Source organism: Falco peregrinus, chromosome Z (assembly GCF_023634155.1).
Source record: "Falco peregrinus isolate bFalPer1 chromosome Z, bFalPer1.pri, whole genome shotgun sequence".
Lineage (NCBI taxonomy): Eukaryota > Metazoa > Chordata > Aves > Falconiformes > Falconidae > Falco > Falco peregrinus.
In genome coordinates, this window is record NC_073739.1 from 40,577,644 (window position 1) to 40,594,830 (window position 17,187).

General features: G+C 41.6%; 1 protein-coding gene across 5 annotated transcripts in view; it reads right to left on the minus strand.

Annotated features, from left to right (window-relative positions):
• AOPEP (aminopeptidase O (putative)) overlaps positions 1 to 17,187 on the minus strand; it is a 206,513-nt gene that overhangs the window by 4,325 nt on the left and 185,001 nt on the right. For all 5 annotated transcript variants that reach the window (XM_055790627.1, XM_055790626.1, XM_055790622.1 and 2 more), the window contains one exon: positions 2,368 to 2,454. In XM_055790627.1, the coding sequence (XP_055646602.1) occupies positions 2,368 to 2,454 (87 nt within the window). The remainder of the gene's footprint in view (positions 1 to 2,367; positions 2,455 to 17,187) is intronic.

The window sequence follows — 17,187 nt, forward strand, 5'->3', positions numbered from 1 at the left end:
TACTTCCAAATGCCCCTTAAGAAAACAGCTTGTCCCTTCTTCAACAGGATACACATTTTCTTTCCAGTTGGGATGTTTACATACAGACATATGAATATGATAAAGACATCAACCAAAAGAGTCCACTCTAAAATTCCCATTTAGCAAATCTGCAACTGGACATCAACCAAATGCAGCCAGGTCTGTATTTCAGACCTTTAACACCTGAGATACAGCTGAACATGCATAAACTCTGGTTTGGTAAGAAGGCAGGGTTTTCCTAATTACTTATTCTGGGCATAGCAGCTATCAAGAAAGATAATGGGGCACCTGAGGGGTGAGATCTCGGCCCCTGTGATGGCAGGTAGCAAAGCACTGGCTAACTTGACAGAAAACATTGGGGATTGCCATTTTTTTCTGATAAGACAGTTTTTTCACCTAATTACAGGAATTCAGTAAGTGTTAAGCTGCACTTACCAAAATAGGATTATACACGTGACAAAATATTAGCGATTTAGCACACTGACTTTTATGGTTGTACTTAATGTTTGGACAGTTGCAGGAGAGTAAAAATTTGTATAGCATTAAAACCCCACAAATTTTAATATTCTTCCTCACAATTTCTAGCACTGGGTGGTAAGCCTTAAAAAAAAAAAAAAAAAAAAAAAAGGCTTCAACAAGAAGGGAAATTAAAGTTTAATGAAGACTGAAATTAAATGAAAAAATCCCAGAGCAGCAGAAACCTGCCAGACTCCTTGCCAATCCCCCAAGCATGCTCTCTGACATCCAGAGACCCAAGAACTCAGATTCCTGCAGTTTGCAGCTACACCAGGGTCTAGCAGCCACACCAGGCATGCACACAGCCTTGGAGTTGGGCTCCAGTTGCTTTCATAGAGAATTTCAAAATGTTGGGATTTTGTTATGAAGAGGAAGTACCTTCTCTAGCCCGTGTTAATAATTTTCCCCCAAGTCTAAACATTAACATGCAGCAAACACACTGGGTTTTTGGAAACCTGAAAAGGATTTAAATAGTCACATGGGTCATTTTTTCCCAGACCTTAAAAAAAGCCAGGTCTGTCATGGTCAGTAAGGATGTGCAACTGCTCTGATTTGAGTTGTAATCACTCCATAAGATGGCTGTGCCATAAACTGTATGTACTGTTGGAGTAAATGAAATAAAAGATATTGGAGATTACATTAAAAAATGTTGCAAAAAGTATTTCCCTGAGCTGTACAAAATGTTGATCTTTATTCGGCATAAAATCTGTTCCAAACATAACACAATTCAATACGTTTGGCTTTACAAACTCAAGGATTATCTGTCCCACCCGCCCCCCACCCCAGCTTCTGCTAGTGGTTATGTCCATCCTTTCATAGCATGAAAAATATGCATAAATATATATATATAACTCCTTAGTTTCATAATTAACATTGGTTTATGTTGTTGGGGTTTTTGTTTTGATTTGTTTTTTAAATAAAGAGCTTGCCAGCAAGTCTGGGGCCTGTTTATTGGCTGAGATATAAATAGGAGGTATACTTCAGAGCTGGAAGAAAGAGTGCAAGAGATTGCAATAATTTTACTGTGCTGTTGTGAAAAAATGTATTTGCCTGAAAGCACAGAAGTCTCATTGACTGTAAATGGCTTTGTTCATTGTCATCATAACAGGTAAAGATATTAATCTCTTGTGTAGACTTTGACATATCTTGCAACATTTTCTTCTCTTTACATACATTTTAAAAACATAACAGTCATCCTAGGCAGTGAATCTCTTGATTTTATAGAGTTCATCGTGAATAAAAAATAAATAAAAGTGAAATAGAAGGAACAACACAGAGGTACAATTAGAATTCTAAGTTCATAATGGCCTAAATATAAATCCATAGTAAAGACGTCATGTATGGCCAGCCTTTAACACCTTCAAATCTTCTGGTAGCACTTCCCTAACCATGGAGAGGCCTGCATTCTCTGGGTTCACTGTGCTATGCTTCTCCTTCTGGACACTGTCTTGAAAACTGAACTCACAGCAGCGCTGACTGCACATGTGTTAACATTCACAGCTAGACTTACCTTTGTCATCCTGCAAAAGGAGCCAATGCTGAGCACTATCTTCCTAGCATCACTGCTACCTCTGGCTTGCATAAAAGCAGAGAGGAGGAAATATACCCTATTTCATCACTTACCAGATTAGCATTCTTAGGTGATATTGAATACCCCTAGGTGGCTTCCTTGCACTACAATATCTAAGGGGCAAAAGAGGCAAAACCTGAATACACATTCAAGTTTCTAATAAACAGCAGCAAGAAAATGTATTTAAAACATTTTTAAATTTTGCACTAAGGGTGTACAAAAGTTAGCTATTTCGAAAACACTAATTAAATGTAACTGACCTGATCTTCTCTGAGAAATTTCTCAACATCTCCATACCCCGACACGTACTTGTGTTTAACAACAAGCTCACACCACCGATGACGAACCTTTGGAAAGAAAAGAGAAAAAAAAAGAAACTATATTGTGTATATGTGTTGATAAACAATACATCTCTAACCAGTCTGGGTTTATCGTTGTTGTTGTTGGGTTTGGGGTTTTTGGTGGGTTGGGTTTTTTTTTCCCCAGCGGCCCAGCAGGTGCCTCTTTGAAACTAGCTGGTTGGCTGGGCAGAGTTGCAGCGCTCTGTGCACGTGAGTCCAGGCTTCAGAAACCCAGATGCCTGAAGGTAAACTCCTGGTTCCATGTTAGTAAACTAACCCAGACGCAAGCACAGATCTGCAGCATCTTCACCTCCATTGTTTCCAGCCTTGGCTTTTTTTCCCTTTAAGTTATGCTAGAGGTTTGTTTGTTTGTTTGTTGTTTTTTTTTTAATCCTGTTAGAAGTGGGCAGGGAAAGAAAATTAGCACTGCAAACATCTGGAAGAGCCACAAAATATAATTGATAATGTCCCCTATGTAAGTGCACAATCCAAGTGACAAAAAGGCTTAAATATAATTCTGTACCAATATTAAATCCATGCCAAAAGGATAAAAGTTAGATATAAAACCATGAAACAGGGTGCTTTCAGTTAAATGAAACAAGTTTTGCCACTGTTATCTTTCCCAGTAATAGAACTTCAGCACCTTGCAAAGCATTTAAAATCCATCTACACTTAAAAAGCTGGGCTGTTCTACCAAACGCACATTGACAAAACCAGTTATTAACATACTGTAATAAAAAGTATGGAAATTTCTAAGCAAATCACAGTTGAAACATTTTTGTTGAAACAGTGTGAATATGAATTATATGTGGTTGGTTTTTTGGTTTGTGGGGTTTTTTGGTGATTAGTTTTTGTTTGTTTAAATTTCTGACTTTGTTCTTAGCCACTCTTGTGGCATAAATGTCATCCTACTCTCCAGCAAAGCTTCCTCAGTTGTAGGCACTGATCAGCCTAAATTTTATATTCCATTAGTGGCTCAGCACTGTTCTGAGAGGAAAACAGTTAAGTGCAATAAAAACATCCCAATCCTTTGGTTTCAGCCTTGCTCTCAGCATCTCTCAAAAAGACAAGGCACCTAAAATAACAATTACCTTTCATAATAAGAGTAAAATGTTAGCAGTTCTAGTGTTTTTCAAAACTGAGTCCAAACTGTGCTTGTATCAAGTAAATGAACATGAACCTTTTCCTGAATGATAGATTTGCTGATAACATTGAGAATGGAAGCCAGAAAGGGAGTTGGGGGGAAAGCCACACTTAAGTATATTGTTGCTTTGGGAAATCGGGTATTTAGAAATACTTCTCTTGTCGTCCTACTCCTTGCCAGCTTTGTATCTCAGAAAAAAAATTCATAGGCTTACATAATTAGATGTTAATTCTATTAGCATAATTAACAAGTGATAAATGTTCACAGATCCTGGAGGAGTCCTTTTTGGGTACTGGTATCTCTTTCCAGCTCACCTCTTACAGAAATAGATTGAACACAGCTTATGAATGAAATAAAATGCTGAGGGGTTTTGTGGCCGAGTGGAGTTTGCACTCACAGCATGCAGGATACTGAACAGTTATGGTGCACTGCATGGTAGGGAATGAAAGCTTAAAGCTTCTTGCCGACACAATACCGGCTGTTAAGATTCCTGAAAGCAGAACCAGAGCTAAATCTACAAAAGTAAATAGCTTTCCAAGATTCAACTCACTTTGCTGTAGATGCCCATATCCATAATGTAGACCTTCAAAACCCTACCCAGCTGCTGCTCCTCCCTGGAGACACTAAATGTTTCACCAGTAAATCTTCCCAGGCAATCCGGCTTTGTTACAGGATGTTTCTCGTAGTATTGAGTAGCTCCATGCCTGGATCAAACCTTCAAGGCTCAAAAATTAAGCACACACCACTCTCATCTGTAGGGTGAGTTAACCCAGCAGAATTATAAACAGATTTAAAAGGTTTTATATCTTCATCTGATATACTTCATTCTGCACCTTCTGTCATATATTTTTAAAAAAATAAGTCCTTCTGTATTTTCACAGCATGTATGAGAAATGCGAGGAGAAAGGGACTGTGGTCCTCTCCTGTGCTCACTGCTCTTCTGCATCTCATGATCCAGAAATTACAGCACTTCAGTGTGTGAAGCAATCAAGTCCAGTTTCTGTGTCTGCTCAAGGTCTCAAATGTGCCTTCGGAGGGAGTATTTCAACAGCAGATTATAAAGTAGTCTGGGATGGAGCCCTCTTCATACCTCCCAGTGAAGCTGGTTTCTCCCCTGCAGTTATTAAAATATTTATGGATCCTAAAGGAGAAGATGACAAGACTTTAGGGCCTGAATTTCTGAGTACTTTTGATAAGGAGCAGCTTGTCCCCAACACACCTTTCCAGGTGCAACCATAATAGCTGCATGGAGAGCAGAACAGAAGCTCTCTCTGTAAAGGTGTTCGTGTCGTCCTACTTCCTCACATACTCATGTCATGTATGTATGCCTTACATTTGTATCATGGCCTGATCATCTGAATCCCAATGGCTTTGGAAAACACAGAACAATTAAGCTGTGCCTTTCCCTTTAGTTGTTCCTTCCTCCATAGGTCTCCTATTCTTGGCAATCAACCTCCTTTCAACTAGTTTAAAAGAAAAATATTTATGTAATGAGGGAGATCTGGGACAGCACACGCTTTTCTTTCTCTCTTTTGCTTTTTCCCTTTTCTTTCCCAGGGTAAGTACAAATCCTGGCACACTTCCACATCTGAAATGCTGGCGCTTTGCCAGTTGGGGCAGGAGCAGCACGTCTGTTATCCTCAGATTACATGTTTGCCTCCTGTTTTCCAAAAGCCCCAAACGCTCTCATGGGCAAACTGCGGGAGAACCGGTCACCGCTGAAACACTTCTGAAACCAGCACAGCTAGCTGGCCCTGCCAGCTCTCCCCTGTCTTATACAGGACCCCAGTAAGGAGAACACAGAAACCGAGGCTGCCTCCAAGTGCAAGAGGGGCAGGGGGTGACCTGCACAAAAATCTGCTGAAATCTTCACCACCGCTTGGACTCAACATACATATTGGTTACTCCCCTGCCCCCCTACCCCCCATGCTGCATGGTGTGTAGACGGCCAGGTAACATGAACTGCAGCTACTGCAGCTACAGCACATGCAGTCGTTTCTCAGATACTCACACTGTAAGGAAGTGATTTTTGTAGTGCAATCCATGCCCTCGGCTGATACCACAAACATGATAATTTTACTCACATAAGAGAAGGATGGAAAAAAAAAAATCCGTTTTCAACGTCTCCACCAATGCTCAGAGCAGGAAAAGTAAAATGGGCCCCACAGCTTCACAGCCTAATGAATGAGTCATGTGAACAGGCACTCTTAACAAATCAGTCTTGAAAGGAAATTTTGAAAACTAAGTAGCTTGTGGTAGGACTGAGCTAACCACACCGCATCCTGTGTATGTTCTTCTTGGCTTTTCCGTTCCTCCCAGGAGCAAATACTCAGTGGCAAAAATAAGAATTCATTAGTCCTCTCCCGATTTTCTCTCTGCACGTTTCTCTGTGCTATTCTGCATGGTTCAGAGATGTGCACTACATGTCACTTTGGCTGGTTACACCATAAACAATATAAACTAAACTTGAAAAGTAATTTACAGCAATCCTTCCTGTTATTGCTGGCAGAAAGCACATATGACTTCGTCTGGATCTGAAGCAACACTTGTAACCACCCACCTACCCACTCGCACTCTTACTGGTTCGGGAGCTGCAAGGACCCACGTGCCAGAGTTGGAAACACAACTTACTTTCTCAGCCTCCGATACCAGGCTGAGAGCTGTCCTTCCGAGCCTGTGACTGATGGCTGGTACCCCTGAGGATGGGTAGAGGTGGCTGAGGCGGGTGATGGAGGTCTGCTGGGACCTCAGATTCCTCGTGGATGGATCCCCTCATCACCTGGAAATTGTTCTTTCCTCCCACCCTGCCTCTGCAGCTGGTGTGGATGTCTCCACTACCGGCTTTTTAAGCTAAACAAAGATTGCTGGCTTGTGAGTTTTGCAAGACACTACCCGTATTAGTGGTACATTTTTGAGGCAAAGTTCTGTGGCAGGAAGACACGGAGACACTCAATGTCTTAGATATGACATTTGGAAACCAGCTCTTAGATGTTCATAAATAGCGAGCCCATCAAGATCTAAGTATTGGCTAACACCTAGATGAAATGTCTTGAAGGGATGCTGCTTGTCAGACAGCAGACAGTCCTAAATTTAGGAGCAGCAGCTTACACAAATAATTACAGTGGTTTCATATTATCTTTTAATTTCATTTTACGAAAAATACACAGTATTGCACAATATTATTTGCCGCTCAAACACTACCTGCATTGACAGGGCAATGGAAGATGTCAAGAACCCAAAATTATGCTGTCTTAGTCTCTTTTCAGACAATGCAAGCTGTTGCATGAGATTATATAAATACTTAAAATTATGCATGAGATTATAAATACTTACATAAAATACACTAATAATCCAGCTCTAAGACAGTCCCTTTGTTTTAGCAACCTGGGCCAAGACATTTTGGGAAATGCTGCTTGAAGCTGACTGACCAGGCCCATCTAAGGCATCAAATAAACGACATTCAAAAGAAAAGCTCCCAGTGACACACTTGAGAAACAGTATTTTTTAAACTATTTTGAACACATCTTAAATTAAAGTGATTATTATTTTTTTTACCAAGGTGATAAATTGCTTTGCGTAATCCATATTATTCTCCCCTGCCCCACACAAATGATTGGACAAGCCTAAAACAAACATCCTCACAGAATGCTTCATATCGTAGATTGTAATGATCTAGCTTGCTCATGTTTTCGATAATACATATGCAAGCAAAAAATAAATATTTTACTTCCGAGGTCTACAAACATGATTTAGAAAGCAAGTAATTTAAACCATGCCTTTATTAAATGATGGGGCAGGGGGGGAGGAGGGGGCGGAGCTAGAGTTTACTAAGCCTTTGGTCTGCAGAATGGGAGACTAGCTTCACGGAAAATGAGTACATTTTGCTAATAGCTGGATCCAATTTAAAGGGCGCCATGAAACAACAAATCTAAATCACTGAACAAAAGCAACACAGAGATCTTAGAAAATTGGGTAATTTGAAATACAGTAAAGAGCTATTGTCCAACAAAACAGAACCTTTACTGAAGGTAGGAGGCATATGTGATCTTTATAAAACACAGGTTCAGACTCTATTGAAAAGATTATTTGAACAACTTGAATCTTAAGTGTTAATTAAAGAGTCTCAGAGACCAGACTTCTGTCTAATTTGTAGATGAAAAAAGACACAGAAACTTCTTCAAATAAACAAGCTATGCTACTATAGATTAGTTTTAATCAACAAGAGGGAAGCTGGTATCTCCAGAGCACCGGAATGCTTTCCATCTGAAAGCATTTGTCTCCAGTTTCTTATCTACATGTGAAGTAGATTAAAATATTAGATCATTTTCCTAAATAATTAAGGAACATGGCCACATGTTACAGGGCAATACTTGGACTAAAAAACAGGTTTTACAATTGCTTAACACAGAACACGTACAGTTTAAGAATTGCAGATTTTACAGTGCATTTAATGATTTAATTTTTTCCCTCAGTCTTAGCTGAAATAATTAGTCTTTAATACACCAGCCAGGTTGCGTCAGTGACTTTTCATTCTATATTGTCTGAATTTCAGATGGGCATTCCTATCTTTTATGCCACAATGTATGCAAGCTTTATCATGCAAATTTGATTTCATGAACATTTACCCAAGTAAGATGTTCAGGGATGCTGAAGAGCTCAGAGGGAGCAAAGAAACAGCCATGCGTCTTACAACTGTGATGACTGAGTATCAGTCTGGCAATCTGAAACACTGTCCGCAGTAGCCAAAATCCTACTGGATGCAATCAGAATGGATTCATCATTCTGACAAGGATTCTGTAATTGCGATTACTGTGTATGCCAAGAGTTTGTCAGGAGACCGAGCAAAGAAGCTGTCTGACAGCTTAAATTAACTTGTATTTTGGACCAAAAACTCCTGGTCTTTTCATAGCCCAAGTTCTCTCTCAGGTCTTGTAGCACTTGCTCTGACAACACTGCAGGGACAAATAAACCACAGGCCCGACAGAGCATCACAGCAGCAGGCACCTTTGAGGACAACCTTTTTTCCCCAAAAGCCTCATAGTGTCAAGGTTCAATTAATGCTGTTTCTTACAGTGCAATGCTCTTTCTCAGTACCAATTGCTTAATTTTCCAGAGCTACAGTCAAAATTATGATAACACTTCAAATTAAAAAATGGCTTTTGGTAGCCTTACTCATGCTGCATTTTATTTTGAGTACTGGAACGAGCTGCTGTCCAGTGGGGACAGGGGCAGCTGGACCCAAGGATGATTCGAGCTCACTGAACCCCATGATTATACAGGGCAGCCCCATGCCGATTCCTGCCACCTCAGACAACCTCCTTTCCCTCTGTGCATCCCACAGTATAAGTATCTTGGGTCACAGACAACCCAGCAAAATGTAGCACAGTCATTCAGAAAACCCCACGGTAATAATGGGCTGGCTAATCAAAATAATTTTTGTGAGGAGCTAATTGTCATTTTGAGCACAACTACATAGAGGTCTAAATACTTAAAAACCCAGAGTATGAACTGGTCATCGAAAAACAACTTAAAATCTAATTTTAGCAGACTACCAGACTTTACATTTTGGTAATATTGGTAGCAATATCCTATTTCCTTAATTCATTTTACCCCTTCCAATTTGTATTTCTGCATAGATCAAGCAACTGCACACTATAAGGGGTGCTGGCAATGGGGGAGAAGGACTTGCAAGCCCTCCCTCTCCCTCCTCCACTCAACAGCTCTGGCGGAGCACCGTGGGTAGAGCTCAGGCAGGAACTACTTCCCTTTAGTGACAGAAAAGAGAGGTGTTGTACAATCAAGCTTTTAAAAAACAAATGTTGTTTGTTTGGTCAATGGCAGACTTCGGCACAACTGGCAGCATCTGAACCTGTAACTGCGCAAGCGTGCCAGCAGGTCAGGCAGCATGCTTATATTGCTGTGCAAGCCTTGAGTAGCAACTGGTGCAGGCTTGAACCTTCTTACCTTTATAAAAGTGATTTACAGGCATGTTTTTCCTTCCCATCCTCTCCCCTCCCCTCCAGCTGCACACTCCTGTTTCAGCATTCACCCTGTTCTATGTAACGCAGCTGAGTCTTACTGTTAAAAAAGTTTCTGTAGTACCACAGCCTTGCTTAGAAGCAACCTGATCAGATTCCTTTTCCCCAGCTTCCACAGACTGTAAACATGACTCCACTTCCACCTCCAAATAAAACGTGCTTATCCACAACCAGTGCAGAGGCTCTTTCCTACCTAAGCACACAGAAGCCCAGGAATCACCAGACATGCTGCCTAGGAAAGTCCAAGTAGAGCAGAGGGCATTCACGCCGCGCTCTGTGATCAGAAAGGCATAGTGACCAAAGGGCAGCATTTCAGGACAAGATTCATTCCCTGCAATGAAGCACACACTGAGGACTTGTTTGGAAAAGACAAATGCCATTTCCCCCCCACCTCAGGTTCTCAAACAGAAAGGTCCCAATTAGAGACCAGACACTGTTCTCCCTATGTGGGCCCCATCTGTGATCAATGACATCTGCGATGGGAGAAAAAAAAATTCCAAAAAGAAGTCAGAAAAAGCAAGTGACTAAGAAGCCATGTCTAATCCTTCTTCAAAGGTGGCACAGGCAGGGTCTCTCTTCTGGTGTCAAAGCTGTCACTATGAATAAGTGGCTCAGTTAGGACGACTAATTCTGTAATCTCAGTGCTCCTTAGCCTGCCCCTCCTGGCCATGCCTAGCAGGAGATGGACACACAACAGGAACTGGCCTCCAGTTTTCATTTTTCTTTTACAGCAGGCTGACAAAGCGATGACAGGACAGTGACCTACAGCACAGTTAAATGAGAAGAGGGCCACCAGCACCAAGGTAGTGTGACAGTTTCAGCATCTGCTGGGAGAGTGCATCCCCACCATGCCCGAAGGCTTTTCTCACTGTGTTCCCATTTGCCTGCCACCATCTCCGTGCTGGGGGAGGGGCTCCTATATCATAGTGCATGTGAGGTAAGGAAACGTTTAACACAGCACGCGAACTCACTTAACTTGAAAAACAAAGGCTTTTAAAAATAAGTCTTAATTAAAAATGTACACTATTTATACTGGAACCAAATGCTTCCCCTTCACCCTGCCTTTTCAGTATTGCCCGTTCAGCATGTCAGTATTAGTGCTGTTTGCAGCCTGCAGCAAGATGGAGATGGCAGAAAGATGTCATTGGCTGCCTTTTTAACAGTTTCACTGGAGATGTGTGCTGAGCTTTGCTTTGCTGTGGTGCTGCTGGCTCTGAGGAGCAGGGCTGCTTCCTGGCTGGTGACAGAATAAAGACTTGCACTGCCCTGCAAACCTCCCTGCGCCCTCAGCACTGGGAGATGTGCTGGCATTCCATGGGACTCCTCACCAGAACAGGGTGGGTCCCAGACCCGCTGCCCGCAGTGCTAGCCCTGCACCTGCACCTAACCCTACATCGCCTGCACTTTCTCCATCCCTGCTGGAGGGCTGCTGAGGTGCTCCCGGGGCTTTGCTCCTGCCTGCCCTCCATCACTACTTGTCCCTTCTCCCTGCTGGATGCTGCAGTGAGGATAGCTGCGTGTGTGAAGGCACAGGCTGTGGGCAAGTAAGGACTGGGTGCAGTGGGCTGGGAGACCCGGTACCTCAGGGGGAGGGGAAGGAAGACCAGGTCCCAGCCTCAGGCACAAACAGCCTCATACTGCTGCCTCCACCGAGAAGCACTGCTGGGACAAGCCCCAAACCTTCAGCAAGGTAAGACTGGCTTGGGCATATGTGTATGTCCTAACTGACACCTTATCCAAAATGCATCACCACAACTGCCTCTCCATCTCATATACAACCCCCGCAACATCACTCTACTGAAACACCATCTACAATAACGGCCAGAACACCTCTGGTATCACCATAATTTTTTTTATATATATTAACACAGCAAACGATTCAAATATTTCCCATCACACTGTCCCTCCTGACTGTCTCTGGACTGAGTCTGCCTAGCATTTTTACCCGTACAGTGCTTGTACATGCATTTTGACACAAGCTATTTATACATGCACATATAAGCGTGCCAGGCTTATAAACCCAAGCATTTTACTGGGAAAAAGTGCATAAACACCCATACATCTGAAGAAGAAAAAGAGTTTGAGATCAAGCACGCTAACCGTCTGTTACCAATTATTATTAAATTATAACTCCTGTTCAGCAAAAGGAAAAGCTGCTGCAAGTATCCAGGCAACAGTAAGCTATCCCCCTTTGCTTATGCCCCTCTCTCCACTCCTCTACTTCGATCTCCTCCCTCGTGTAACTAGAGGCAAAAGAAGCATCTTGCTTTTATCTTCGGTCTCCCACAGTGACTGTGATCCAAATATTTGTGATTTCCAGGCAAGAATACTGTCATTGACAGAACATGATGCTCCGTATGAAAATGACACTCATATTCCAGGCAATGAACAATGTGGCTGCTTGACTTTTCCATAGCTTAGGTCACAGCCGGCCTGCCCAGCCTGTGCTCACATCCTTCCAATCTTGAAAAGTTTGGAACTTTGTTTCCAATTTTCAGAACAATTAATCTTTTGATTTTGACTCTAAAGGCAAGGACCTTTGACATCAGTCTCACAAACCCTTTTCACCAACCTCCCTCAAAAATTCTTAAATAATACACTGATTTTATAAACTCAGAAGAAATATGCTCATTCCCGAAATGAGAACATTTAGATTTTACTCCGTATTTCGGATTTTTGAGTCACCTTCTCTTTTACGCCCTGCTCCTGAGAACACAGTTTCCCTTGCAGCGGCATGATGCTTACCCGATGTGGAATTTAAAACTCCTCCCCAGGTCACTGCAACCCCAAAGGTATTTAAATGGCACAGAGTTGAAAGGAGGACAGCAGACTTTTAACCCAATCAGTGTAGTCAGTGACTCAGTGGTGGGACCAGATCTGTGTGGCTAAGGTAATGATGTCAGAACCAGCTATGGTTAGCAGCTTTGAATTGTCCTGTTTCTTGCACTATTTAGACCTCACAGGGTTATGGCATAGCAGATTTTTTCCAGCTCTGTATTCCTATCCAGCCATAACCTGCATCTGCAGGCAGCCTTTATATAGGAATAAGAAGTACTAGATGAGCTATTTGGATGTAGCCTCAAAATCAGTTCATTTTAAATAAAAAGTTTTTTCAGATTATTTTTTTCCCCAGAATTTAAATAAACAAAACAAACAAGACCAAAGAGGATGCACCACACAAGCACAAAAATGCCTACAGGTTCATAATGGAACAAAAAACCTACTGGTGATAGCTAGGAGCTTTTGTTTGTATTTTTCAGACCATATTCTCCTTGATATCCTGATGCTATGTCGGTGCTGTCATACATATGCAAACAGAGTAACCTTTTACATGTCATGACAAGGCCAGGTGGTTTTATTACAGTGCTAGGTTTGTATTGCCCTACAAAGAAATACCATATAACACTGTATAAAGCAGTTCCACCCAATTCAGAACACCTTTGGGATTGATTTCAGAATCCCAGAGGACTCCACCACTAAACTGTCTCGACAATAGGACACAGAAAAGCAGGAACTGTCTCCAATTCCTTCCTCTATGTATTCTTTGGATAAACAGTAAAAAAAACCCCACAAACCAACTCAATTCCATAACTGGTTCCCTCTTACTATCAGCTCCCCCACTCTCCAAGTCTTGCTTAGTTGCTGTACTGCCAGATAAGGAGGAAACTAAGTCCCAAAGCCAGTTAGAAAAATAACGGGTGGTAAGTGAACAGTACCGGTAATGGCCCCGGTCAGGTCCTTGGAAACTCTTGTTAATGCCACCCAGCAGCAAGTGAGATCACTTGGAACGCACATGTTGCTGTTGGCTCCTGGAGGGGTGCAGGATGAGGAGTGCTGACTGGTGCAAAGCTATTTCCAGTGCTCCATAAATCTCGTGCTCTGATCATGCCCTATGGAGAACTAATGCTGATGGACAGATTTTTCTATTCTTAATGGGCTGGGAAAGCTCCCATACTTTGCATGTAGCAACAAAACAAACCCAAGTGATAGCTACTTGAGATTATCTTTTGGTCCGTATTACTAATTCATCCCAACACATCCACTCAGTTATGACGGACACATGAGCCAGAATCAGTCCCGGGGAAGACTCCCACTGCTGTTACTGGAAATGTTTTTCCCTCATCCTGTTCCAATTTTCTTAGCCTCACACTGAATTTTGGGCCTCATCTTTGGAAATCGAGTGCCATATTCCTAGAAGCTACCCTTTCCAAAGCTCCTTTCATTGTGAAAAAAACCCCAACTCCTGTGAGTGCACACTTGTGAAAAACTCTTTACCAGCAGTAATACCAATACCATCTGCACCAAAGAGCCTGCAAACTGCATTTAGATGCAACACAAGTAAGAACATAGAGCAGGGTGAAGACTCCGAACATATCAGTATCACAGAGGACCTTTTGACAAGTGGCCGCTGCTCTAGTCTTTTTAATAGTACAATTTACTTTGTAGGAGACAGAGAAAGTCTACTGTACTCTGAAAGCAGTCCCTTTACTAGTGAAAATGGGAAAGATTTTCTAGGACAAAGAGATATTCTTTGTTAGTGTTTGCCAGGGGAAGTATCAGGAGAAAAGTGGGGGGGGGGATATAATTATTTCTGTGAGTATAAGTGTGAAAAGCATCAGGCTGATAATAGTACAGAGATTTTACTTTACAAAAAATCGCGTTTCCTCTGTCTTCTTTTTTTTTTCATTTAATGAACATACCACCTCAGTAACGGTTGGGTATACAAACATCAAATCTGATTTATTCCAGAAACCAGTCTGGCATGCGGGCTAATTGCTCTACAGAGCTTTTTCTAAGTTCCTAATTCCTAAATACTGAATCAGTAATTGCAATTCAATTGCAAATAAAAATTTTTTCAATGTAATCTTACCTATCTCTAGTGCCATAATAATGCTCTGAATACAACATCAAGCAAGGAAAAGTCAGGTGAAATTTACTTTGCCTCTGTGATAAATTTTTACAGCAGCTATATAAGTCCTGCAAAACATGCTCTCCTATAAAAAATAAGGCATCTCCTGACTTGGCTTGAAATTGAATAATAAGCTGTATGTTTAAATATGGAATAAATAGAGAAACCATTTTTAGTTTGCAGAAAAAAAATATTATTGTATTCACTTATCCCTACCTTCTGAAGAAAGTAATGTCCTGTAATATGCTCATCAGCTCAAGATGTTACCTTTTTCATCTATTGAATAGATGTTCATACGAACAATGACATAGGTTAAGGAAAAGGATGGTAGATCTCCCTCTTTGGCTGCAACACCACTATCTGAAATGTGCCTATTTGTTGCTACATAGTCTGGTCAAGAAGCACTGGCAAGGCTGTCAAGGTATTTGCCACACATTGCTGATTTTACTCAAAAGCTGGAGACTGCTCCTGAACCCCTGCCCCAAGGGAGAACTAGCCCAGTGGCTGTGCTGAAAGGAAAGCTCCCTCAGTGCCTTGTCTGCCCGTAGGCATGGGCTGACCTTTTCTGGGTAGTCCCCTTTTCCCACCCAGTTTTACAGTGTACTCTACAGAGCTCTGTTCCATGTGGATGCCTTCCAACAATGCCCAGCCACAACCGGCAGGACAGCTGAATAATGCAATGCGAGAATGTGCCTAGTTCAATGCAGTCACCATCCGATGGGAAGAGGCAGGACAGATATTGCATAATAATTCATTTGTACTTCCACATCTGCCAGCTTTTCATGGGCTAGGAAAGATCAGTGAATCAAAGTTATTTTGTCCTAAACAGAATTCTCACCACTTTTAGGACAACAGGCACCTTATATGGTTTGTATTAGCATTAATGGATTTCTGTCAGTGAAATAAGATGCCACCACTTTATAGCCTCGGTCTCATAAGCAGACCTCATGCACAATGAAGTAGTTGTGTGAGAATGACTTTATGCCACCCACCCGACTGACAATATTATGATCTTAACTCATTTTACTCACATTTTCTGCAGAAACAGTTACAGTCTCTCCTCTCTCCCCCAAATATACCACATTATGATCCTGAATACAGGGAAAGCATTATGTAAGTGAAGAGCATTTCAGCCAACTTGCTGATACAAGGAAAACTAACAAAGCAACTTTCCATATGCTGTGCAGGCAAGGTATTTTACAAAAAAACTATGCCTGCAGTAGGAAAGAAAGAAAAGCTACTTCTATGGTGAAAAGCCTGGGGAAATACACCATAAATCTTTCTGCTTCATCCACATTATATTCTATCATGAGGTCTTAGATAATTCAGCAACAAGTAAAACATACTTGCAGAAATACTGCCTTAAAAAATATGGTCTTAAATAGGACTGAAAGTGTCACCCACTGCTCTTCTCCTATGGCCTTAGCGATCTTCTCCCTGGTGCCTTCCTTACTATTCTGCAGGCTACTCGGCCGTCCTGTGATCTTGTGCACACACACGTTACAGGCCTCTCCATGACTGAATGACAATGTTAGAACAGAAATAATGGAAGTAATCACAGGGTTCTCAAGCTAACAGATTGATTGAGTGTTATCCAGAGCTCCCAGTGTTGCCTTTAGATAGTTGTAAGTAATAGATTCCAATTTTTTTTAAAAGAAAGTCCTCAACAGCCTAGGCTCAAACAAGATAAGCTTCCACAGTCATATAAAAAGAGGTGTCATCAAGGTTAGGCAGACTTAAAAAAATAATAGCAACCAGAAACTTCCCATGTAGACCAACTCTCCATGTTCTGACAGATGCTAGAATTTGAATAAATTAAATATCTGCATAAAAAGGCAACCTGAGAAAGAAGCAAAACAGAAACAACCCCAGATCCACCTTCAATTCTACTATCCTACTGTGCTGTCTGATGGCAACTGTAGCTGCTTTGTAACATATCCAAGCTCTCCTCAGTCAGCCAAACTTCCAGCTGGACTTCGTTGTCTTCAAACTGCAGCCAGCTTCTATAATGCTTCTCTTGGATGCAGGACATGGTACATCCTGGATATGCAGCCTGTCTATGAGCTATCTTGCTATGTAGCAGTAGGCAGCTCAGCAAGAAAATAGGGAACATGAAGAGAAAACTGAGGACACAATCATTCTTCCACGCAATCACCTCCTCCTTGTCTGACAAGGTCTGAGCCACAATGGGCTCAAGACACTGAGGAGGTGATGGAAAAATGGCTTTCAACTTCGGAAACCTTCACTGCTCTCAAAATGTTGTTTCAAGATATATTGGATATGCTCAATTCAAATAATTCACATCAGTGAATTTAATCTCTGGAAAACAAATTTTTAGTCTTGTGCCTTCTCAGATGTTCCAAGGTTTGAACAGTAAACAGAAAATGAAATCATTATTTGTTCTAGAAGTGGACTGAAAAAAACAGGAGTCACAAATTCTGCAATTAGGCAGATACACTACAAGCCTCTTGTAGCATCCAGGACTGGGGGCACACGAGTTTAAAATGTGATTAAGCCATCAGTATCCCATTCCTAGCTCGTGTGGCTCAAAGGCTGCTATCTGGAATGCTTTATGCGTTATGAATCAGAAATACATTACCTAATGTCTGATGATTTTTTTAGCTGAAGCCCTCAAACAAGTGTCTGTC